Source organism: Pipra filicauda, unplaced genomic scaffold, assembly GCF_003945595.2.
Source record: "Pipra filicauda isolate LSUMZ 115617 unplaced genomic scaffold, ASM394559v2 scaffold187_size1440530_pilon, whole genome shotgun sequence".
Classification (NCBI taxonomy): Eukaryota; Metazoa; Chordata; class Aves; order Passeriformes; family Pipridae; genus Pipra; species Pipra filicauda.
In genome coordinates, this window is record NW_024104295.1 from 965,530 (window position 1) to 989,791 (window position 24,262).

The window sequence follows — 24,262 nt, forward strand, 5'->3', positions numbered from 1 at the left end:
AGAGATTAACTTTTCACTGTTTAACGCACAGGTGATGACAGCCGAGCAAAACTAGGAGGATGAAATGGATGAATCCATCTGCTTCCAAGAGAAAACTAAGAAAGTTCAAATAAATTCATATTTCCCAGAATGCTTCCAATATATCACAGCTACACAAAGAAAACAGAAACAAAGTTCAGAAATGTCCTCTGTCTTCCAACTAAACAAGGTATTTAAGAATACGCCAAAACCAGGTGTTACAAATCATAACCCACCAGTAAAACAAGCACTCAGCCCATGTTGCCACCCAGCTTTGAGCAGGTTTGTCCCCAGGGAGCTGCACTGCTCTGCCAGGTGAAGCACAAACTGAAGCCCTGCACATTGCACTCACAATGCAGCTGATCCCACCTCCCCTGTGTACCTTCCCATCGTGATAGACTGGGAAAAACAAAAAGTGGGTGGGCTCCCAATCTGAAAACCCAGTTTCCTTAAATCAATACATTTTTCACCCTTTTAAGGAAAGGTATCAGCAGATACAGTAAGGTATCAGCAAAATGGATGCATGGATGAGAAACCAGCTAAATACCAAAGAGAAATTTAAATCAACTGGGATGGAAATATTTTACAAAAAGTAAGTTAACGTGTGAATTAAGATAGAGAGCAGACATAGGCAATGTGAGAGGGAGAAAGCTATAAAAATGGAGCGGAACTGACTGGCATAACCTAGAAATAAGTGACTAATCAATGAGCTTAATGCTCACACTGAAGTGAATTTAAGTTTCAGACTCTTAAGTAGTGATTGAAGTCTATTACACAGATGAAGCATTCAATATATTGGATCTATGAGAGAATAAAAGCAAGACATACCTTGTCTATTCCCATTCTCTTCATCCTAAGGAGGAAGAAAGAGTGCATATTAAAAATTCAATAAATGGAAAAAAATGCACAGGCATCTATAAGATATAAAGACTTGAAGTGAACTTGTAAGGTTAAGTCTGTATTCCAGTACCTCCTACTTTTTCCACAACTATTCAACTTAGAGAATTAAAGCTTTTATTCTGAGAATGTAGAGTAATAGCTATTTTAAAAACAACTAAGCACAGTCCTATGAAACATCCCCCCAGACACAACATGAACAGCATTATGTGAAAACAAATGTGCCAAAACACATGAAACACTGCCATGAAGCCTAATACTGCACTGTGTGTTCTTGCAAGCATGTTTCACCCTGAAATCCAGGCAGGAAAGGCTACACTTTAATCGTCTAAGGATTCAAAGCTAAATATGCCAGAGATACAAAATATTTTGTAAGCAAGGTCTGAACACGCTTCCCAAAATTTGAATATTTTTGTTTTGCACTCAGTACTACTGTCTAGGAAAAACTACGTACCTCAAACACTATTTAGTAATAACCTTGAAGAGTCTCCTTCTGCTCATTGAATTATATTACACAATCATAACTACAGGTATCACTGACAGTCCTACAAAACAACATCATCACAACTAAAACCCCAACAAAACAAAAACAACAAACAAAACCCCCAAAACAACAACAAACACACAACAAAAACCACACAAACCAACAAACCCCTAACCACACCCACCCCCCAAAATCATACAACTAGAAAGTACTGAGGGAAAATGGCATGCTTAAACTAAAAAAAAATATTACTTAAATACTTTCTAGTCAATATTTCAGTATGAATGAAAGATCGTGGTTAATCTTGTCTACAAAATTCTACGGTTTAAGAAGCACAGTTTAAGTATGGAAATACTTGCGTTCTGAACTGTAACCTTCATGGAGTAATAGATGTTCAATCTAAATACAATTTCTTAGACTAGTATGTACTATTTAGAAAGTATTTCTAACAATTCACCACAGCTAATTAGAACAGCTTTGTCCTAAGGGAAAGAAGGAGCAAGGAGATGATCACAGAAATAATTTTCACCTGGATATTTCCTCCTACTTTTAAATGGACTAATTTCAAATTTCTAGGTATTTTGCATTTAAAGACAAAATACTATGTTTTTCATATTAAATACTCTCAAGGCAACTATACACTCAACTGAGCAATCCATTCAAGAGAGAAAGACTTGAAGAGAGGGAATAAGACCTGGATACTAATACTATATAATCATGAGGATGAGACCAGCCTGTCCTAGGAGCAATAGATTTCTTGTGACACATACAAAAGTTCTATTGGAGCTTTGTAAGATACTACAGAAAGGCAACTTTACAGAAGAGAGAAACAACAAAAGAACTCCCCCAAACCTGGAACACTGAGTTAACAGAAATCTGGCACTCATCCTACTTTGAAAAAGCCATGGCAATTATCACTGCCACTAAAGCAGTGTATTCCCTAAGTTGGAGAGTCCTGTCTGCTCTGTACTTTGGTAACAACAGCACACTAGAAGACAAATACTATTGACTGCTTACTCCTGAAGCCCTGTAACAGCCAGCTGAACTCCCATCAGCAGTGAAGAATTATATAAGGCTAACATCTGCCATCAAAGCTCTGAACTGAAAAAAACATCTTTACGACTTGAAATATTAGAGCTCATAGTCTAGAAAATCTGGGTTACATGTATGGGAGGCTACTCAGTTTGACGCTACTTAAAAAAATTTTTGGAAGTGAAAAGTTAGCTAATATAGACATGCTGTAATTTACTAAATACTGCAATAGGCTTGTCAGTTTGTCACTGGCTACGCAAAGCTCTGTTTTAGAAGACACCTGCAAAACATTAGTTTTCCACGGTATCAAGCCAATGAGCTCAGGCCTTGAAAAATGGAATGGATGCTTTATAATGGAAGTGTTTTGAAATCAGCTTTCCCTCCTACATTCACCTCTTACACACTGCAAAATATTAGTATATACTGCATTCATACCTTAAGAGAAGGTTTTCTTTACAGAGAGAGTAATCAGGCATTGGAATGGGCTGCCCAGAGAGGTGGTAGATTCACCATCCCTGGAGATTTTTAAGCGCAGATTGGACGTGGCACTGAGTGCCATGATCTAGTAAATGGACTGGATTTGGACCAAGGGTTGGACTCGATGATCTCGGAGGTCTTTTCCAACCCAACTGATTCTATGATTCTATGATTCTATGATTCTTTTATCACTTATTTGCTTCTCAGACAAATGGAGAGACTCAGGAGAACAAACTTCTCATGCAAAAGTAGCATCTGATTCTAGCAAATCCTAATAAACATCTGATGCTAAAAGCATTTTGTAACAGTGGTTTTTTGCAATGCTAGCTTAAGAAATCTTCCACACGCTCTTTATTCATTTTCTTAAGGGAAAGGTGGCATGGGAAGCAAGGAGGATACATAATGGGTTATTCCTGAATGTGCAGCTATTCCCAGTTTGGTGTGTGTCCCCACATAAGCACAGCCAAGTACTTTTGCCAAAATGAAATGTGTTAAACCGCAGCCTCAGTTTCCAAGATCATCTTTCACGTCGTCCTTCACACAGGGCTGTCCTTCTCCACAAGACCTATCAGACAACACTTTCTTCCATAACCCTTCTCTATCACAATGTTTATAAATTAGTTAATTAATACCAATTACAATGAGAGACCTGCAGTGTTACGTACATACTGAATGTTAAATGAAATAAACTAGATACAATAAAAAAAATTATATATATAATAAAAATATAAATTAAATATAACATACTACTATTTAGTTTTAAAATATGCAGAGATCCTTCCTGAATTTATTATAATCAATCATTTTCAATCATTTCAATGACAGCAAGTAAGGTCTGTTATCCAGTCAGATGTGAATATAAATGGAGAAAACAGAGCTTTATGGATGCCCCTCATATTCAAGCCACTGTCACCCTGTCACTCCTTCCTTGTAGAGAGCTCCTCAGGACAACACACAAAAAGGTTTTCCAACTGAACATATTTTTTATTACACCAATTAGCACACTGAACTTCTCAAAATTTAAATAACATCCCAACACCTCAAACACATCTAGGCAGAGGACAGGTTCTTATACATTTTTATAGAAGTAATAATGCCCACTCTTCTCCACTCAATACATCCTTTAGGGTGGAGATCTTTGCTTCCAAGAAAAGTCACTTCAGTGGCTTTCGAAGTTGCAGTATTCTCCAGCCTGTTAAAAACATGGAATATCCAGTTGTGGTGTGATCCTTATCACACCCTGCAGGCTAAAGAACATTATGCTCTCTGTCCTAGAGATGCCACTGTTCCCCCTTGTTAAGAGTCTCGTCCTCTTCTTCCCAGAGGATTCCACCTGATTTGTCAACAGCTTCTTCAAGCACACAAACTGCAAGCAACAGGAGCAGAACTTCTAATGGGGACATTTTCATGATATATTTCTGAATTGGAACAAAGACCAGCTATTAAAAAAATAAAAAACACATATATACACAAAGAATGTGGAAAGATTGTTTGAAGGAAAGCTCTTTTAGATGCTTTTTTTTCTTTTCACTACTTCTACCAGTTTATGTTGATTTGCAGTAAAATGTAGAGATCTTAGGGCAAGCTTACCTTGTGGAAAAAAAATTAAATAAATGAATAAATAAACGAAAATCAAAGGAGCTGGAATGCAAAGCCTTCTCTGGGGTAAAAAAAGACCTCTGCATTGATCTAGAGGGTAAGCACCAGCATCATGTTGACACTTGTGATAACAGAAGGGCTGTGGCTCTGAGAAACAGGCAGGACATTTGAGTAACTCCAGCTGTTATGTCAATGGTATCTTCAACTTCCAGCTGTAGTATCTGCCTTACATCAGAGGGGATCACATGCATTCTTAGGGGTGAAGAAGGGACAAGGCTACTACTTCAAGATTCAAGACACTCAGAAAACCAAATCATATTCATCATTATTATACTCCCTTTAAGGTGTGCAAAACGAAACATCTCTGACTTCCAAGGCCCTTACAATTTTGATCAATGAGGAAAGAGAGGAAAGGTGTTTGAGCTTAGAACTGATGACAGAGACTGTAATCAGCTGGTAACCAACAGGATCTTTGATCAAATAAGAACTGTAGAGAAATCAGATTTGCCTTATTTAGGATCAGGCTGACAATAGGTGAATTTCATTCTTTCATACCATAACTTAGGTACACAGATTTCTATAAAAGCCACCTTATAAAGACTCAGGAGTAATAATTTGGAAGATCTGTTCTTTTTTTTGCTCCATCTCATGGACATTAAAAGGAAGAAAAGAGACTATAACCTCTCAAGTTAATTTAAAGAAGTACTGACCAGGCTCTGGTCCAAACAAACCTTATCATTTTTACATGAAACTGAATCCGTGAATAAAGGTGTTCATTCAACCATCTCATTATTTGCTTTTCAAAACCAGACAGAAATAGGAATGAATTACCCAGATTCAGACATATCAGAGAAGACATGGAGGATAAAAAGAAAAGGCATTAAGACCTTTCTTGCAGAGAAAGAGGGGAGTTAGAGCTTCAAGACATCTTGAGATTTACAGGTATCAGGCTCACTATGTACTGCTTGGGCCTCTCTCAGAAACCATCAGGTATAAATGAGAGAGGAAGGACTGACATTCCTTTTTTATATTGCCCTTCCTTGTGCCTGTCTCCTTTTGCATGTGAAAAACATACTGACCTCTTCAGAGACATCTAGTGATGGCTTTCTTCCAGAATGTATTCAGTCACTTCTTAGTTAAGGAGGTTAATCCTGCTCATGCTGTTTATTTTCACCCTCAGCATGAAGAGGGGCTCTTGCTGGGAGATGCTAACAAGTGTACGCAGTTTGTTTTGCTCAAGGCTAAGGTTTCCCCACCCTCCTTCCTCTGTTTCACACTGGAATTCAACCAGAGATTGCTGTAACCTATGCTGAAGGACAGAAACGTTGGGATCACCTGATACTGCTAAGAGTCTCAGTTCCATATAACTTCAGTGAGTCACTGTTGAGAGAAAAAATCTTGGCACTCAAGTGCAGGCCGAATAGCTGAAGTTAACTGGAAAAATGTGCCAGCTTTCTCCTGTAAAGCTTTTCCTACTTCTAAAGAAATCTTATAGCCACCGAGGACAGGCAAAGAAAGACAACTTTAATGAAAGACTCCTGCAGAGATACATGAGTCAATTAGCTTCGTGCTCTTCAGGAAAGTTTCAATACCCATTCCACAGCTCGGTAACAATCTATTCCTCTGTCTAACTGAAAAAGCAAAAGCAAAACTGAGAGGTGGCATTGATTATGAAAACGTTTACACTTGATGACTTTAAAATGAGCAAATCTTATTTGAACTCACTAGGAAACACCCTCTCTCAATATTAAAATTCTCAGTATTAAAGGCACTTTTTCTCAACACCTGGTACTACAGCAGCATTCAAAAGGTTCAGTCACAGAAGAGAATATGTACACTCTTTGAGCAAGGCAGATCAATTAGCGACTTAACATCCACTTGTTTTAAATAAAAAAAAAGTAAAATACTTTAAGGAAGTTGTTCTTTAATGTAGGCCTGTATATATTTTGTATATATCTGTCTCTTGACTAACAGAGAATTGCAGATGTTGTTCTTTTCAGTACAAAGAACATAACACAGAAACATAACCTGTCTTTCTAATGTACATTAATTTTAGGATAGTCATTTAGAAACTAAGGCAAACTAATGTTTCTTCATCTCTTAGTATGATGGTATGACAAACTTCAATTTGGGGAGGTGGGGAACAGCAACAACAAAGAAGAAATCCAAACCTCACACCCTTGAAGTCTACACTTTAAAAGATGTACAAACTAATTAATGACACTGGCGTTGGGTAAAAAAAAAAGAAAAAAAAATCTGTACAGAAAAGTATTTCTATATTCTGCAATGACCACTGGTCTTACCCATGGTACAAGTATTTTTAACAGACTGACTTGCTCAGTCATCCACCTTACACACGAGGGATCTTTCATCTGTGTCACACAGATCTACAAATACATTTACTTCCAAGTAAGCTGGATTTTTGATCCTAAATGGTACACGGCTATATATTAAGTGCATTAGTTGTGCACAACTAATTTCACTTACTTTAAAAGAAAACTGCACTGCAGATTCTGGAGGGTAAACTATGAAGTGTCTTAAGGTGAAGCCAAAACCCTGAGATGTCCTCCTCAGCACGACAGTTTTGGGACCAGGCCAAGAGAAAGTTTCTTCCTCCTCCGATGGTGATATAGCTTCACTCTGTTCTTTTCCATCTTTATTTTTTGATGCCTAGAATAGAAAAAGACATGCACAGTAGTTTTAATTTGGATCATTGAAAAGAAGAAGAAAACGAGAGTAAAAATTCCTAGATAGTCTCGTTCACTTGAAAATAGAATTTCTCCCCCCATAACCAAAATAACTTGATGATCACTACTACTTTCAAATGAAATGTCTATTGTAAAGCAGCATCCCTTACAGCATTACACCTCTGGTCATACTGCACGCAGAATAAGTCTTAAATTTTAAATGGACCTAGATATGAAAAAGTCAACGTACAACAATGAAAGACTTGAATGAACCACAACAAATGTGTACAGTTTTGTGTGTTTTATTTGCTTTCTATTTAGAGACAAATATGTGACTTCTGGGACTCAATTTTTGGGTGCACACATCTCACACATTTAAGTACAAAACAAACTCCTCTTTTCCTCACTTAAATGCAGGTATGATTTTCTCCACTTGTATCTCCTCACTTAATACAAGTAAAACAGAACTGCAGAACATGTACAATTGGTTAGGCTTCTTCAGCAAGACACTTCTCCTCTACTCATATCTATTACTTCACCTTTGTTTTTTCCACTAATTCCTCTGAACATTTCAGTATGCAAATTCTAAATACAAAAGTAAAAAAGTCTCATTTTGTTTTACAGTCCTACTATAATCCCTCCTGTCATGCAGAAATAAGCCACCTTGTTTTTTGGTTTTGTTTTTTTTTCTTACAGGCAATTTTATATACCTATGACTCAAGAAACATATGATTATTATTAAAATATTTATCTTCTCAGCCTTATATGAAATCTTCCATTTCAACTTTCAAAGTGTCATACCACACATAACATTTCAAATCAGAAGCAGGAGACATACAAAGAAAGCATGCAAAATCCTATGACCCTCCTCTAAAGATCCCAGTTAAACGATGCGTGAAACAAATTTAGATACCAGAGCCTATACCCTATTCAAAGGGTATTCAAACAGAAATAATAGCCTTCTTGTCCTCCAGTAGCTCTGCTGCTGTGGCTCAGCAACTGGCTGATACGTGTCAGAATTTACTGCCTGGTTTTCTCCCTGGTCTGCTCCAAAATAATCTCTTTTGCTTCAGTCTTACAGCTGGTATCTTGAACTGCAGTGCTTGTTGGTAAAGTGGGCTCAGCCAACTCCAACCAATATCTACAGAGAAGACAATACATTTCCACTCTAACCACAATGGAAAACGTTGCAGCTCCTTGATGAGATAGTTAACCCGCCAGAACAACATTCTGCATTCAGGTATGTAAAGCATAACACTTCTCACAGATGCTAGTTTGTCCTCGGAAATCCACATCTTAGTATGTCCATAAATACTAGCCAGTGCTCCCCACCTCCAACAACCCTGTTTTCAGCAAGAAAAAAACCCATACAAATTGAGAAGGGTCTTGGTGCTACAGCCAAGTCAAGAAATGGAGCTGCTTCTGAAACAAAAAATACAGAGAATCCAGAGCACCCTGACAAGGTCCTGCTCTTCCAAACAGCCTGGAAGGATTATCAGCAGATTTGGAAAAGAACAGTTATAAATATCAAGGACTCTGTCTCAGCCTAGACTGTCCTCATATATCATCTTCATTCATGTTCTAAAGTATTAGTGTGAAACTGAAAAGACTGTGCAACTGGATGACTAACGAATGAAAAACTAGTGAGCGCTGTGGAACTGCGAAGATGAGTGGCTTGAGTTCCAAGTTCAAACAGTGCAGAGATTAAGGTAAAACTTAGATAGTCCTTTAGCCTAAGGATGGGGTTTGTTACTGAGAGGTGTTCCCAACCACTCTGTTCAGCTTCTGAACATGACAGCATTTTACAGTTCTGCACAAATAAATGTCCCTTCTCAGGCTTTCAATCTCAGGACACGAGCAGAAACTGGAGCCAGTAAGAACATTTTGATCCTAGTAAATTGGCAAAAGAAATAATTCCTAATAAAAAAAAATCACTGACCTCTAAAAAATGACAGTGATTTCCTCTGTTAAGTGATGGGCAGCAACGCATCTATTTAACATTCCCTTGCAATCTTTTGTTTCTCCTCTCAGATTTTTATAGGCAATGTGTGATGCAAAGTTTTGAATGATCAAACAACCACAGGTACCAAAAAATGTTAATAAGCAAATACCTTTAATTACAAATATGTAAACAGCAAGCTTAAATGTAGCACTGAAAAATCTACTTGCATCTTTTTTCTAAAGAAAACCTCCTTAATTAGTCAAAAGGTAATTTTAGTACGTATAACCGCTGATTGCAGAAGTTTACATACAGAAGTACTGTAACCTCAGTCTGAAATACAGCCAGACAGAACTTCTCTAGCTTTGACAAATAGGAGCTGCAGCATTCCATTGTAGCAAGAGAACCTCTAACTTCGTTGTAATTTCATGTAAACTTTTAGCATTCACACAAGTTGCTGAACTACAAGCTATTCATAAACTCCCAGTCAAAAAATTATTTCTTGAAAGAGGATGCCAAAAGGGAAAGGTTAACTTCATGCCAACCTTGGACCCCTTGCAAGGTCTGCCAACACAGCAACAGAAAAAGCCAGTATCAGTAATAAATGTGAGATATGTTCAGTAATAGCAACTTTCAGCCACCACTATGAACAAGCAAGAATCTGATTTACAAAGAGAGTCAACATCTGTTGAGTAACCCTGTGACACGTCCAACCACAGCACACCCACCAGAATATCCCTTGCCAGAAAAGTCTTTAAAAGGGAACAAGAAAAGTTTTCAAAAACACAAACAAAACAAGGATGCAAGACAGCAAGCGAAAAACAGATGATGTTTAGCATAGGCCAGAATACATTACTGAAGGCACAGTACCCACACGGTTTTCCTTGTGAGCCAAATATCAAATTACAAATACATAAATATCTCATATCCATAAGGTGATTTGTGTCTTTTGGGTAGAGTAATTTGCATTTCAAGAGATGAAAAATGAATGCTTTCTTTTCTTTTATATAAAATCCAACAAACCCAATATTATTGTGCCATATTCCTCATTGAAATGTGTTTATTTCTCTATAGATTCAGTGCTCAAAATTGAAGTCAGAATGCATACAATTGAGTTCAAGGACTGAAGAATCCCAGGCTACTAAAAATGATTCAAGCATCATTTCCCTCAGGAATTTTTCATACAAGGTTTCTGCACAAAGTATCTCAAAGCATCATTTCCTGTTCTATGCAATTACAAGGACATACAACAGATGCTTAAGTGCATTGTAAAATGCATACCTTGTTTTTAATACTGTATTTAGCCTTTCTTTCTGAGCAATGAACGCATCCATGAAAAATCAGATGGCACCATAAAAAACTACAAGAATCGCTGGCAGCTTAACACAAATTAACAGAATTACGTAAAACTCAGTAAGTAGCGTTGATGTTTGTAAATTATATTATTTCCAGTTAAATCTCAAATCAATAGTTTCTCATTATACCAGCCTAAAAGAAAATTCAGAAAGCTCCAACATCCAACCTGCATGCTTTCCCAAAGCCCCTCTAATTTTTAATCTTCTGATCAATTTACAGACCTATAGTGAGTATACTAAAAATCCTTCAGTGACAGTCATAGCTGAAATACAAGCTAGCAATAAAGAATTGTTATCTTGACTGTCTAAACAGATAAATAGGTATGGTCAAACTTCTGAACACTGTCTTCATAGGTGGACAGTGATGAACACAAGAAATAATTGATACATTGCACTATCAATTCTGGAAAAATCACTCAAGCCATTTTAAACACTGGTATGACCAACCCATTTTCATCTTTATGTTCACTACACAAGTTCAAAATTATTTCTAAAGAGACATGGGACTGGCATCCAGATTTGCTCTACACTTTTTAAACCGTTTTGTTTTAGGGGTTTTTTACCATACAGAATGCTTCACAAATAAATTACATAAATAAGTCTCATTGTAAATGTAAGGGTTACCCACACTATATTTTCTGAAGCCTAAAGCTGCATTAAAAAACCCCCATACCCAAAAAACCCCAAACAAACCAAAACAATCCCAACCCCCAAACCAAACAAACAACATCCTCCCCTTCCCCACCCCCACACCAGACTATCCAGGGGACTTTCCTATCAATATCTCAGTAACAGCTTGGAGAAAGTCTGTGCTAAGCAGCACCTGCTTCAGCTGCATTTAGCAATGTTCAACTTTTAGCTAGTCTACCAAGAAATAGCAGTTCAGCTACATAGATACAGGCTGAAGAGAAAATGCGCTGATATTACCTGATTTTACTGACTCAATAGCCGTCATGTGGTTTTTAGGTTTTTTTAGTAACTACTGACATAAGCCAGAGCAAAGAAGGATACTTATTAATCCCTAAAATCATCCTGAGACACAGACAGGATATTCCAAATGCCCTAATAAATGCTAGATTCACTTGAAAACAGTGATATTTCTTGTATTAGGTAATTTATTTTCCCCAGTTTTTATACCTAAGTAGTTATCACTTAGGTAACTGCCCTGTTAAATCTGCTATTGCAGAGAAAAAAGGCTTTTCTAGAACAGTCTGACCTTACTTTAATATGACAATGCATTAGGTTCTTTAAAAAGGTAACAGAGAAGAAATAAAAAGGTCTTTTCTAGCTAAGACTACAGAATGTGTAGGAAAAAAGCCTGCCTATAAGACAGCCAGATAAAAGGTTATACAACTTTTCTCTGACATACATTATCTCCATCCTCATTTGCAATACAGGAAGGTATAACCAACACACAAAGCCAGCCAATGTTTTATCATAGCAGCACCTGAGAAGCAGAATCATTCACTAAAAGTGCAAAATTATTCTTTTACTTTCAGTTCTCAAGCTCATAAATCAAAGTTTCAAGGAAAATGGGTCACATTTATAAAGCCAAATACTACAATCACGTACTGAAACTGTCTAAGGCCATAAGGTAATTTCTAACGTGTTTTTTAAAATCAAACTGGAATGTACAAACAGCATCGCATACAGAAGTCATTCTCAGTTAAAAAAAAAAAAGTAATGACTGACACAAAGGTGCCATTTTAAGTAAATTCATCTGTCAGGTATTCAGGACACAGCTTTCTTCTCAAAACAAATTAGTTCCATCACTTTTAGCCTCAGCAAAAGGTTGCTCAATGCTTGTTACTGCTGAGCCTGTTTTCAGCAGTTACCAAGAGAAGGCTGACCTGCCATGAAGCACCTGAAACTGGAAATGGAGATGTAAACAAGCCCTCAAAGCTCTAAAGATCAAACAGCTACAGAACCGCTCTCACCACAAGAGAAAGCCGAGATGTGGAGATAAACGGAGCCTGAGTCCACACACATAAAACCATCAGCAGATAGCATTCACAGAGACAGATAAAACTGGTTTAGACAGGGCCCTTGCTCTGGGGCCATTGCTGTCTGGTTTTGGAACTGGGGGCACAGGTTTCTTCCATGCTGCAGTTCTTCAAGAAGGGGTGCAAGGGATGGGGGGAAAGGGGGTAGGCAAGAGACTATAAAAGAGGAAAAAATCAGTCTCCAGAGGAAGATTTCAACTCCAAAACTCTGGGAAAGTGTCAGCTCTCAGAGTCACCAGGGAACTGCACTCATCTCTTATGGGACAGGTGTTATGCATGTGTGAAATGCAGGATATTTGCTGAAACTCCCCAGCACTAATATTTCTCTGGAGTTGCAGCTGAGGGGGATGCAGTAACTGGAAAGGATAATAAAGGCAAACAAACAAGAACCCAACTATGACTCTAGAACAAGATCCAAATTCTTTATGACCACAGATGGAGACTAAGTTACCACGATGAATGGTTCAGTATCCAACAACAAGAAAACAGAAATAAACTATTAGTGACCACCCTAAGACTAAGGGGAAGGATGGGCAGTGTCATTTCTCATGTTTGCTGCTCACGTTGGTTGGTCGCGTGGGAGCTGAGCAGCCACCAGCAGCAGTGAGGTGGTCTCTGTGAGAGCTCTCCCTCACTCAGCCCCCCTGGCTCTTGCCAATAGCCACAATGAGACAACAATTCAGAGCAAGGGAAGGCAATAAAGACGTGAGCGTCACTCAATGGAGAGACCACAGGTCTAAGTGTGTCCCTCACAGGAGCCCACTTTTTATCACTTTAACTCACTGTTACGGCACTAAGCCCAGGTCCTTTTTGGTGGACTAACAGAAGTTAATTCAGGCACGTGCTAGGGAATAATCCTGACAGCAAACCAAACCTACCATTTTCTTTTAGGACTGTGAATCCCACCCAGGTAGAATATAAGCCTGGAATATTCTTTTAGTTCAATAACAAACCGACTCCCTGCCTGTAGCAGAGACTGATGAGGACACCAACGCACACTTTGAAGCGCATCTCAAAACTGAATAATCCAATTCAATAAAATACATAAATCATATCCTCAAACCAAGGCCAGGTAGGAAGCAAGGCCTAAGATGGCAACACCTGACTACTCCCAGCATATGAAGTAAGTGGGAAATGTGCGACCTTTCAAAACCAAAGCATCTGTGCCAGCACGGCAGATGGCTGGGAGGCACAGGGAAGGAAACATGAATTTCTGTCAAGCACCACGCAGGCTACAGAGCTGGCTTGGGGGTGGAAGGAGGACTCAGTGATACGTGTTTCTGTGTACTTCTGTACTACTACTGCTGCAGTAAACACAATCATTCAAAGGAGAAACAGTATTTTCAAGATAAAGTATTTCAGTTCTCAAAAAGATCAAGACATACACAGAAAGCAAACAAAAAAAACCTCTATGCGTGCATCTTATTACACAGCTCAAATCTGCCTTACTGCACTCTACTGTCCATGAAAGGCTGCCCTGTATAGCACAAGACTTGCTGCTTGTGTCAGTCTCATCACTACTCCACAAGACCTAAAAAGCAAAGCTGAAGCCTATCTACGGCAAGGATGATCTCAATCAAGTTGCTTCCACGCATCTGTTCAACTGAAAACTTTTCGTTTTACCTGGCTCTGGGTTAAAAACAGTGACACCAAGTGGCTCTGCAAACTGAGCCTAGCTAGACATACGTGCTTGAATAAAAGCCGCATGCGGCTTCCCAGGCCAGGTGAGATTCAAGAGTTCTTCTACATCAGAGTAGAGAAAATCCCAACCTACTAAGTCTGGCTAGATTTATTTTTTTTTTTTTTTAATACACAGCACAAGCTCTGGTTCTGATAGCTGAACTTGTTGTACCATGCTCTTAACTTCACCAAAACCAAGATCATGTCTGGTGACTACTGCTCCACCACTGCTCAAACAGGACTGCTCCACACTCACCACCTAATCCCTCAACATGTAGACATAACCTAGTTTCCCAGATCTCCATTTAAACACTAGATACTAGCAAGTTTACCATATTTCAACTCGTTAAAGTGATCCTGATCTACCATATCAATGTCTATTTTTATACACATATACATATACACAAAAAAGTATCCTGTGTTTTGTCGGTGTGCATATATATATACACACATATTTGTAGTAATCTGGCCACATCCAAAAACTATACTACTCGACTTGAGATTTCTTTGCAAAGCTAATTAAGTGCACTTCAGTTTAGATCATGTCTTATACTTCCACAGAGTAGCACCAATTTCAAGCAACAGAACCAAGATAGAGAGTAAAAAGTATGCAGAATTCACAGGACAGAGATACAAAGTATTTTCACAATATATTTTTGTTTGTAGTTCAAATTTAGTATTTACAATAATAAATATGGAGTTCATAGTATTAAATTTAGTCAGAAAAACATTAAAAACAAAAAGAAATTGAGAGCTTCCTTGTTTTCTTATAGACTCATTAGCAAAAGCCTCCCCTCTTAACAGCTACATCCTTAAACTGGAAAGAAAGGAAACATCTGCAGGGCTGGTAGCACAACAGCAAAATGTCATGTGATCTTAATTTAGCTAAATTGAAACTTTTCCTTCTCTGCATGTTCTGTCGTTGCTTGTTAAGAATAGGAAATGCTTTGTCCTCATCTTACAGTGTAATCTGGAAATATCAGAGACACAAGACTAAGAAAGCTTGCTTCTGCCCCTCAGGATTGAAGAAACTTTGAGGTTACTCCATGCATGATAAAAGAACCTTCTCAGCAGTCTGACAGAAGTGATAAAGAGTGGTTTGCACAGTCACCAGCTGTCAAGAGCTGCCTTATACTGCTTCTTTCAACCTATGGGAATTTATTCACAGTCCCAAGAATACCAGCTGCCCCGTGACCCACTCTTGCTTCCTAACAAACAGGGAGAGGAACATAAGAAACACTGCCTATGTTCCCAGCTAAGTACACTACTGCAAAAATTGGAATGAGTTTCAGTGAAGTCTGTACTCTTTCTGCATTCTAGAATAACATGGGTTTTATCAAACACACAACATACCAGACAGCTTCCACTACACTTTCACCAGACTATTACAACAAACCTATTTACATTGAAATAGCTCTGTAGAAGCCATTAAGAAAACCAAATCACTGCACAGTGTAAAACCCAACCTGCACAGACCCCATTTCAATAACCTGATGCACCACACTTGAAACTAATGTCAGCTCTGAAACCACCTACAGACTTCCTTCAGTTCATACTGTTTCTCTCCACACAGACTATGTCTTGGATCAAAAAATTAACAGTACAAGGGACATAGTTTAAGCTGACCAAACCACCCAGGAGAACAACCACTTTTCCACAGCCTCTTTGTCCTTATGGGAAACCTGTGTTTGGATTAGGCTACTCCAAGATGCAGCCACAATGCTGAGTAAGGGATTTACTTTCTTTGTGGGCTGAGCCCTGGGACAGTGGTACACCTTACACCTGCTCTCTATGGAATGTAAGTATGAGGCTGATTTTCTCTTGCTGAAACTACTGAACTTTTCAACATAAACAGAATGCATTCATTCCTGTTTTAAAAACAAGAAAATGGGATCATTTAGAGACTAGACACACCAGTTCATCTGAATAACCACATCATCATACCTGCTAGTAATTTAAACTGTTAAGACTTAAGCTCATTCAATTCTGCAATATTGTGGCTTTACTTAGGATTTTATTTCATGTACATCAGAAAAGTCTCTGACCTGCCCAAAGCCAAACAGAAGCCTTTGGAAGATCAAGGAATTTACCCTCTCAATGTCAAAACCTAAACTGTCAGCCTAAAAACATGGTTATTGCAAGTGAGTTGTTATTCCAGAGTTTGACTCTGTTTGCAGGTTTACCTAGACACATGAGGAGAGTTTTAAGAACAACTATTTGATTTGAGAACAACTATTTGTATAAAGCCAAAAAAAAAAAAATCACAGGAATTTTAACACAGAAAAACGTGACTTAAAACACCACAAAACTTCTATGACAAATCTGTCAAGATTTTTTACCTCCCCACATACACAGCTTCTCTCCTCAAAAATAACCTCTAAATAAATATACAGCTGGAGCTGATAACAGCTTTCTGATACAGAGACTATTTATCAACTCCTGCAAACTCATCACTTAAATACAATTCCTGCATTTCAAGACATTTGAACATATTATATAACGTGGAAATTAACACACTCTTAAGTTTTAAAAGCTCTAAACTCAGAAGTGAATAAACTTATGTTTTGAACAATTAAATAAAATTAGCATACACAGATGCAAAGCCACATATCCAAACATCCAAACTAAATTATGTCCAACCTCTAAATTTGTAATCTATTGTGCATATACAAGAGAGGAAGAAAAGTAGCTTTTTCAGCAAAGAACTTCTTTTACAAAGATACAATGCACAGGAAAATGCTTAAAAAAGGACTGTGAAGTCATTAATCTGAAAAAAAATCTTAAATCTTTATGCCCAGAGAGGAGCTATCACTAAGAGGATAGAGAAGAGAAAGTTGTCCACAGGATTTTCGGTTTAACTGCAAATCCAAAAGCTTCTGAGTGTTGACTTATGATGTGATCATACGTGACCTGCATATTTCCTCACAGTTTGCATTGCAAATGTCAGTAAGAATGGTTGATATAGACGACTAAATCTACATTTGTATCCTTGTCTGGACGTTGGAGTGGGGAGAAGAAACCTATTTTACCACAAATCTATTTGCTTATTTAAGAACTACTTGTCTTTACATGCCTATTACTATGGCTTAAATTGCTCACTGTTGCCAAATTACTTCCCTGTACTTCTTGACATTACAAAATGTTTCTCCAGTAATGTGAATTTCCACAGTGAGTAAAGTCAGCAGCTATTTCATGCAATGATTTTACTCTTTTTACTCAGTTACAGTGAAAACAGCACATCCCGAACTGCTACCAAGACAAGATTTTTATCATATTCCCTCCCTGCCCGAGGCAGCAGATAAACAGAAGAGCACAGTAAGGTAACATAAATACCGCATTTCAAAACCATTATCAGCTGCAAATCTCTCAGAAGGAATGCAGCCACCTTTGTTATTTCATCCTGTTAAGTGACACATTTGGAAGACTGAAAAGTTTTTTTAATGTTACTGGAGATTCTCGGGAGGAAGGGAAATAGCTGCAGTGCAGCAGCTGCTGCAGCACTGCTGCCTTCTGGGGCTTGAAGGAAGGCAATGCAAGGGCTCGCACTGCAACCTCTCATTCTCACGGACTGCCTCACAGAAAGCACAGCCTGCAATAATGAACCCCAGGCAAAAAAACCACAAATAAGACATCTTGGCTGCTGTGGCACAACATATCAACGTACTTTCATGTACAGCAATAGAGTTTTTGACAAGAAGGTTCCTCCAAGCCCAACAACTGCAATGGTCAGGTCCACCCCATGCAGTGAAATTCGACCAGCTACAAGTTTACAGAACTTGCAGAATGCTTACCCCTGGCTAAGAAACCCAAAGTTTAAGTATTTGCATGGCTGAGAGAACATTATCATTAATTTTAGAAGCAGCAATAAGATAAAAAATAGAAGCCTGATGCAGTTCATCTAAGAACCAATGAGAACAGAAAGTGAGGAGATCTGCTTTGCTCTCCTCAAACTAATAAAAGTCTGCTCAGAGCACAGTGATGACCTGTGCTGGTAAGAAGACAACGTACACTCAACTTGTGGTCTACTGTTCCCTATCTGACACTCAAAAGACAGGTATTTGTGATGAAAGTAGGAAAAAAACACAAAACCGTTGTATCACCTACTTTATAGTACCTACCAGTACTTCTTCCAACCATCTAAAGCAATGGTATTTACTGTTTTAAACCTACTTGCTCTAATATAGCCCACCATAGCCACAAGGTCAGTGGACATACCAAGCACCTGAAGAGTTTGCTCACGTGCTGAATGCTGATAAAGGATGTCCTTAGAAGGGCAGAGGGGTAGTTCCTACTGCACCTCACCAAGGATGAGCCTAACTGGTATGTTACTAAGGAAAAAATATTACTTAGCACCTTAGCACTTCCATATATTCGTTGAGGAACTCCTTTTACTTGGACCATGGCTAAATTATGATTCCAAGACTACAACTCCACAAACACCAGATTATCATTAAAAAAAAAAAATTGTCTTAACTTTCTAAGGCCGCCTCTCTCTCTTAAAATGTCCTTGTTTACCAAGACCAGACTATATAAGTAATGGGATTAATCATCTATGATACTATTGCAGCAGTCTGGGTAAGAACAGATTCAAATTTGCACATAAAGGTCTCCTACAGGATAAAAACTCTTTAACAACTATTCTCCTTCACCAATTCTATATTTGCAATCATGTTTAAGTTCTGAATTGCCAGTAAGACTCTAACACTTGAATATATCCCATGTCCCACAACTGTCACAGACAACACAAAAGAGAAGCAAAACACTTCAGTACTTTGCAATAATTCATTTTCAGAAGTATTTTTAAGATAGGTAATGAAGTTCTCCCATGAACAAAAAGTGAAAGATGAAAAACTGCAAGCAATCAAGTTTATTTCTGTACTCTACATTTTTGCAGAAGGCTTCTGAGTGACTGTCTATGCATCACCACATGATAGCCATCAATCCCATCCAAGGTTTGGACTAAAAACTGTAATTCACTGATGCCAACAGAACTCCACTGATTTATATCATATAATAATTTTATTTAGAGGTTTCTGTTTTAATATGAAACACTGCATATCCTTTGAAAACATTCTAATACACATAACAATTTCCTGTATCAGAGTGCAAAGGGCAACTGTGCTCAGCCATAGTAATTTTCATGCTGCACTGTGAAAGTATTTCTTGTAAAATATAAATTACCATTGTAGATAGGAGAAAATATCCTTACATATCTCATCCTTGTTTGCTTCCTGTTTTAAAAACCAAGCTTTGGGAAATATGTGCTGGGAAGCTGTGGGGGAGGGGACTGAGGGCAGGAGGGGAGGCAGTGAACAGTAAAAACAAAAGAAATCCTTAGAATGACTCTGTAATGTAATTTGAGAACTTATTAGTGACAGATGCAGACAATTAATTAGGTTTGCATTTTCTTCTTGAATCTGTATTTCTGATGACTCTTTAGAAGAAAACTTGTTTTCCTGTAAGGGAGGTCTTCAACTCAGCTCTCAGATGACAAGGAGTAATTTATCCCCTGATGTTTTACTGGGGTCAGAATGAATGGGAATTGTCAAAAACGCTGCCTAACTTGTGCTTTGGTTCATGGTATCCTTGAATTAGCAGAACTGTGCTTTGAGGTTACACTTGAGGAAGAGCTGTTAGTCTTAGACTTCACAGGTCACCTCTCTGCTTTCTCACCAGCCGCCTGCTTGGGCACTGCTGGGTGGAGAGCAGCACTGCTGTACAGAGCAGAGTGCCTCTCTCACAGGCCTGGCAGCTTCCACTTCTGCCACAGCGCTTCAATGCAGTAGGAAGAGAGTAGCTGCAGTGTAATATCCCATAAGTGAACTCCCAGCTTCATTTCAAAGAAAAGTATTGGCAGCAGTTCATTAAAATGTACAGTTTACAGGGACTTGACTTCAGGTAAAATAAACAAAACAACCCCAAACACACACAGCAACTGCACAGTCTACTTAATGAAATCTAGCAAGGTCAAACAGTTCAGTAAAATTTATACCTCAAGCATGCAAGTAATTCGAGGTATATTAATCTAAAACTTGTTTTTTCTTTCCAGTTTGGTAGGAAACATGTTTTAGATTATGTGAACCCTGTTCTGGGTTGGGGTGGAGGGTTTTTTTGTTGGTATGGGGTTTTTTGGGGGGAGGAGGGAGAGAACAGTGTTTTACTGTTTTTTAAATCTTTCACTTCAATATGCTCAAAAAACAATCCTCTTTTCCCTTCCCCCTAGTTATATCAAATGAATTTTAAAATGCATTTTAAAACTTCACAGGACTGTCCATGAGCCAAGCCTTTTCTTATTTCTTGTTGATTTTTGTGAAAGTATAGGAAGCAACTGTCACACTGAATTTGACTGTACAGGTGAATTCTTACATATATGTAAGCAAACCAGATCAAACAGTGTCTGTAAAAATTAACTCTAAGAGAATGTGTCACGTTTCCTCAGTTTTTTCAAATTCAACAGAAGAAACTTTTTACCTGTAATGCTAAGCAGATCACTTGAAAAACCCAGACATTGTGAATCAGTTTTTGCATCACTAACAAAGAAAACTAAAACAAAAGACACAAATAAACAAAGCCCAAAACCAAACCACAACACCATCACATAGCAATGTACTTCTCTGATTATGAAGCTTCAGTACAGACATGACATACAGGGGTAGTATGTATTTTAAATGGCAGATTATTTCAAAGGACTTCTATGTATGGTGGGAAAAATTTCTGAATCACCTGCCTTTAGTTAGTGTACTGAAACTGCAACTTTATAAGAAGTGCTTACCTCCCCCTTACACCAGAGAAAAACAAAAAAAATTTTCTTAAGTAACTGGTTGAATGTTATATGAGAAATACAAATATTTAGAGTACCTTTAAAGTAATATTACAACTGCATACACTATTTAAAACCCTTTAGTAAGTGAATTCTATTTTAAAACCTTTTCCTTCAAAATCCAGGCAAGTTTCATTTGTTTGTTTTCCCTCCAGTTCTGCAGCAAGTCAGTGAAACAGACCTAAATCTGTCCATATTAAGAACTGAACAGCATCCTGCAGAAATTAATTTAAGCCTGTACGTTAAAAAAAAAGTAACCTCCCCTCACACTTTAATCCTATTCATGATCAAGTATTTTGCAATAGCCAAGATGCTCCACCTTTTTAAAGCAGGAAAACAAGTCAGCTTTATATTTATTAACAGCACAGTTTATCCTGGCATATCTCCCCCTTCCTGTATGTCATATTTATTTTTCTGTGCAATTCATTATGTAAGACTCCTCAAAGCTTAAGACTCTAAAGAGAACAAACTAAAGGACTCAAAGTGTTAAAAAAAGCAATTATATAGTCGAACTATGCTTTGTATGCTTAGTAACTCTAGAAAACTCCTTAGTAAATAGCAAGACTTCTAATAGTACATCCTCAGTAAGACTGGGGGTGGGGAGAAGAGATCGACCAGAGCCTTTTTTTTTCCACCTTATACTAAATTATATAATCATATGTAAGGATAAGCAAACAACAAACCTGATCACTCCATGCACAATACAGGTTACATATGAAACTCCAGTTGTGATTGATAATGCAGTCCAAAATCCTGAGCTGGGCCATGTCTTGCTATAGCGCAGAGTGCTGCTGTGCTCTGACTCAGCTTTTGTCCCGGTGATCCTCGAGGATATGAGAGCTATGCAGTAATGACATTCAGGAACAAGGACTTTCCTTCCTGTTCAGTCTCCCTTCCCACCCCAGCCATATGTCAACTCAACAAGATAAACTGACAGAACTGAGTAACATTCTTCAAAATAATACTTCCGAATCTGACAAATTATGCATTCTTGGGAATAAATGAGAAATAAGAACATCCTAAGAAATCACACTAAAGCAAACACAGAAAGGCACTCTCAAACTGTGCTTTTTCTTTCCCCTACCCCCTTCATTTCTGCTCCTGCTGAAACTGCTCTGAATACCAGCAATTTAGTGTCATAATTCATATCATATGAATCTTAAACTTGCTTAGGCATAGTTGTGATGATGGCTCCTGTGTTTACATGTGATCCAAAAGATTTGGACTATATTAAAACAGTACAGTAAGAGCAATTTCTCAATGTTATGAGAAATTCAGTTTTCATAAAAAGTTTATGGGTTTATCTACTTTGGGCTCTTAAACAGCAGACTTCTCTTTAAACCTACAGGAGTACTGTTAGCATTGCACAGAAACACTGACTGCCTTCTGTAATGAAGGATGAAAACCATATTGACAGGGCTGCAACACCAGAGGGATCCTGAGAAACTGAAGAAAAACTGGAAAAGTTTTTTTCTTCCTTCATGTATTTCTTTTTTGCAATCTGTGAACAACTACCCTATTTCAGCATGCACCTCACTTTCTGTATCAGGACTGTCTACCTTGTACTCCCCTTCCAAGGTGAGATTCAGAATGGAAGTGTTTCTGCAGAAACATACACATTTTATCTGACGATTACATGAACTATTAGACCCATCACAGAACCAAGTTAGAATAACTGCAGTTTAAATGATACAAGTAGCTAACAACATCTGTGAGACACAAGAGACTTTTCTATCTTGGGAAAGGATGGAGGAACAGCTATAGAACAGGTGGCCAATTCACCCTTTGGTTCAGTAATGGTCCAATGACTGAAAAGTACTTCAAATGTGAAAGAAAAATTGTGCTATAAAAGCAGTCTGGAAATACAACAAACTTGTACACAAGGGTCAAACAAATGGTGTGGCCAAAGAGCAGCTCATAACTTTGAAACAGTTACATGAATAAGGCCCCGTTTGTTTTAACTAAACCAAATAAAAAAATCTTGTCCCAACTTCTCATCCCAAGGGCTCTGGGAACTAATACCAGAGTCCAAGCCAACCTCTTCCCTTCTCGACAACGTGAATAGTCTGAAAATTTCCAAGACACAGCTGTGTCCAAAAAAAAAATCTATTCTGGTTCATTTTAAGATATACATGACAGAGATTCTCTATTATCCTTACAACACCTAATCAAGCAAAAGAGAGAACAGTAGTATCAGTGCAACACAGCACAAAATGAATGTGTCCCCAGGAAAAAAAAAAAGAAAAGAAAAGAAAAAAAAAACACTAAAAGAAGGAGATTAAAGAGCTTGAGAAATTAAAACAATAAAATTTCCCTCATATAAGTTAGATGGTCTGCACTGAAGCAGCCTGTGCTGACATGACAAGGGGCTAGAAAAAATGTCCTGCTTAGCAACTATTACTAGGTGGAACAGATATACTTCCTCACAACAGACACCATAACTATCCAAGCTTGAGAAATCTTGGAGAGGATGTCTGGGAAGATTTTACAGAGCAGGGGGTTACTGCAGAGATGCCAGAGCAGAATGAGGCAGAGAAGTCTCCAGGACAGCAATGCTGGAACGAGGAAGGACCCGGCACCCTGCAGGACTGGCAGCAGGGATGCTGGCAGAACATGTGGGGCAGCCTACACATGGCTGGAAAAGCAGCCAGCTGCACATTTGTTGCACTGTGGAAAAATGCTGTCATCAACTAAATAAGGCAGAGGGAAGAAGGGAAAGTAAATCTGGAAAATTAAGAGAAGACTGATGTTCTCTACTAAAACCATTATTAACCTGTTACTTTTCAGCATTCATTTTCAAAACTGTTTTAAGGAAATTCTAAACCACTTTCTTTTCCCTCCTACAACCTGGGCAGTGCTTATGTACTACTGCAATTTACGCAAAAGTGTCTAAATACTGCAGGTAAAAACATAAATAACAACACAGAGCAGTAGGAGAACATTTTTAGAAACAGTCAGTATTGGCCTGACAGCTGCCACCAAAGGTTAGTATCAAAACACTTGTAAATTCCTATAGGCATAGAATGAGGTGAGGACCAAAGTTTTTGCAAGCTTGAGTCTTTACTGAAGTGCCTCAGGGAAAAGGAGGAGCTCAGAAACTGCTGCAAGAGCAGCACCTTCAACAGTAAACTGCACTTATTGCTTAAAATAGACTATCTCAAAATTTTCTTCCAAGTCAGTCTGTGTACTTATAAATTTGATCTGCCACTACTGAACACTGTTCCTGAACAGATCATCAACCAGCTTGACAACCAGCTTGACAACATTTACA

The 24,262-nt window shown here is 38.2% G+C and overlaps 1 protein-coding gene across 4 annotated transcripts in view; it reads right to left on the reverse strand.

Annotated features, from left to right (window-relative positions):
- The window catches only part of ARHGAP21 (Rho GTPase activating protein 21), a 111,948-nt gene that overhangs the window by 60,040 nt on the left and 27,646 nt on the right, over nucleotides 1-24,262 (reverse strand). For 3 of the 4 annotated variants that reach the window (XM_039380158.1, XM_027751740.2, XM_027751738.2), the window contains 2 exons: nucleotides 6,995-7,177; nucleotides 847-871 (listed from right to left, as the gene is read on the reverse strand). In XM_039380158.1, the coding sequence (XP_039236092.1) occupies nucleotides 847-871; nucleotides 6,995-7,177 (208 nt within the window). Of the gene's footprint in view, nucleotides 1-846; nucleotides 872-6,994; nucleotides 7,178-21,674; nucleotides 21,694-24,262 lie in introns of those variants that run through there. The other variant, XM_027751739.2, reaches the window with a different exon arrangement.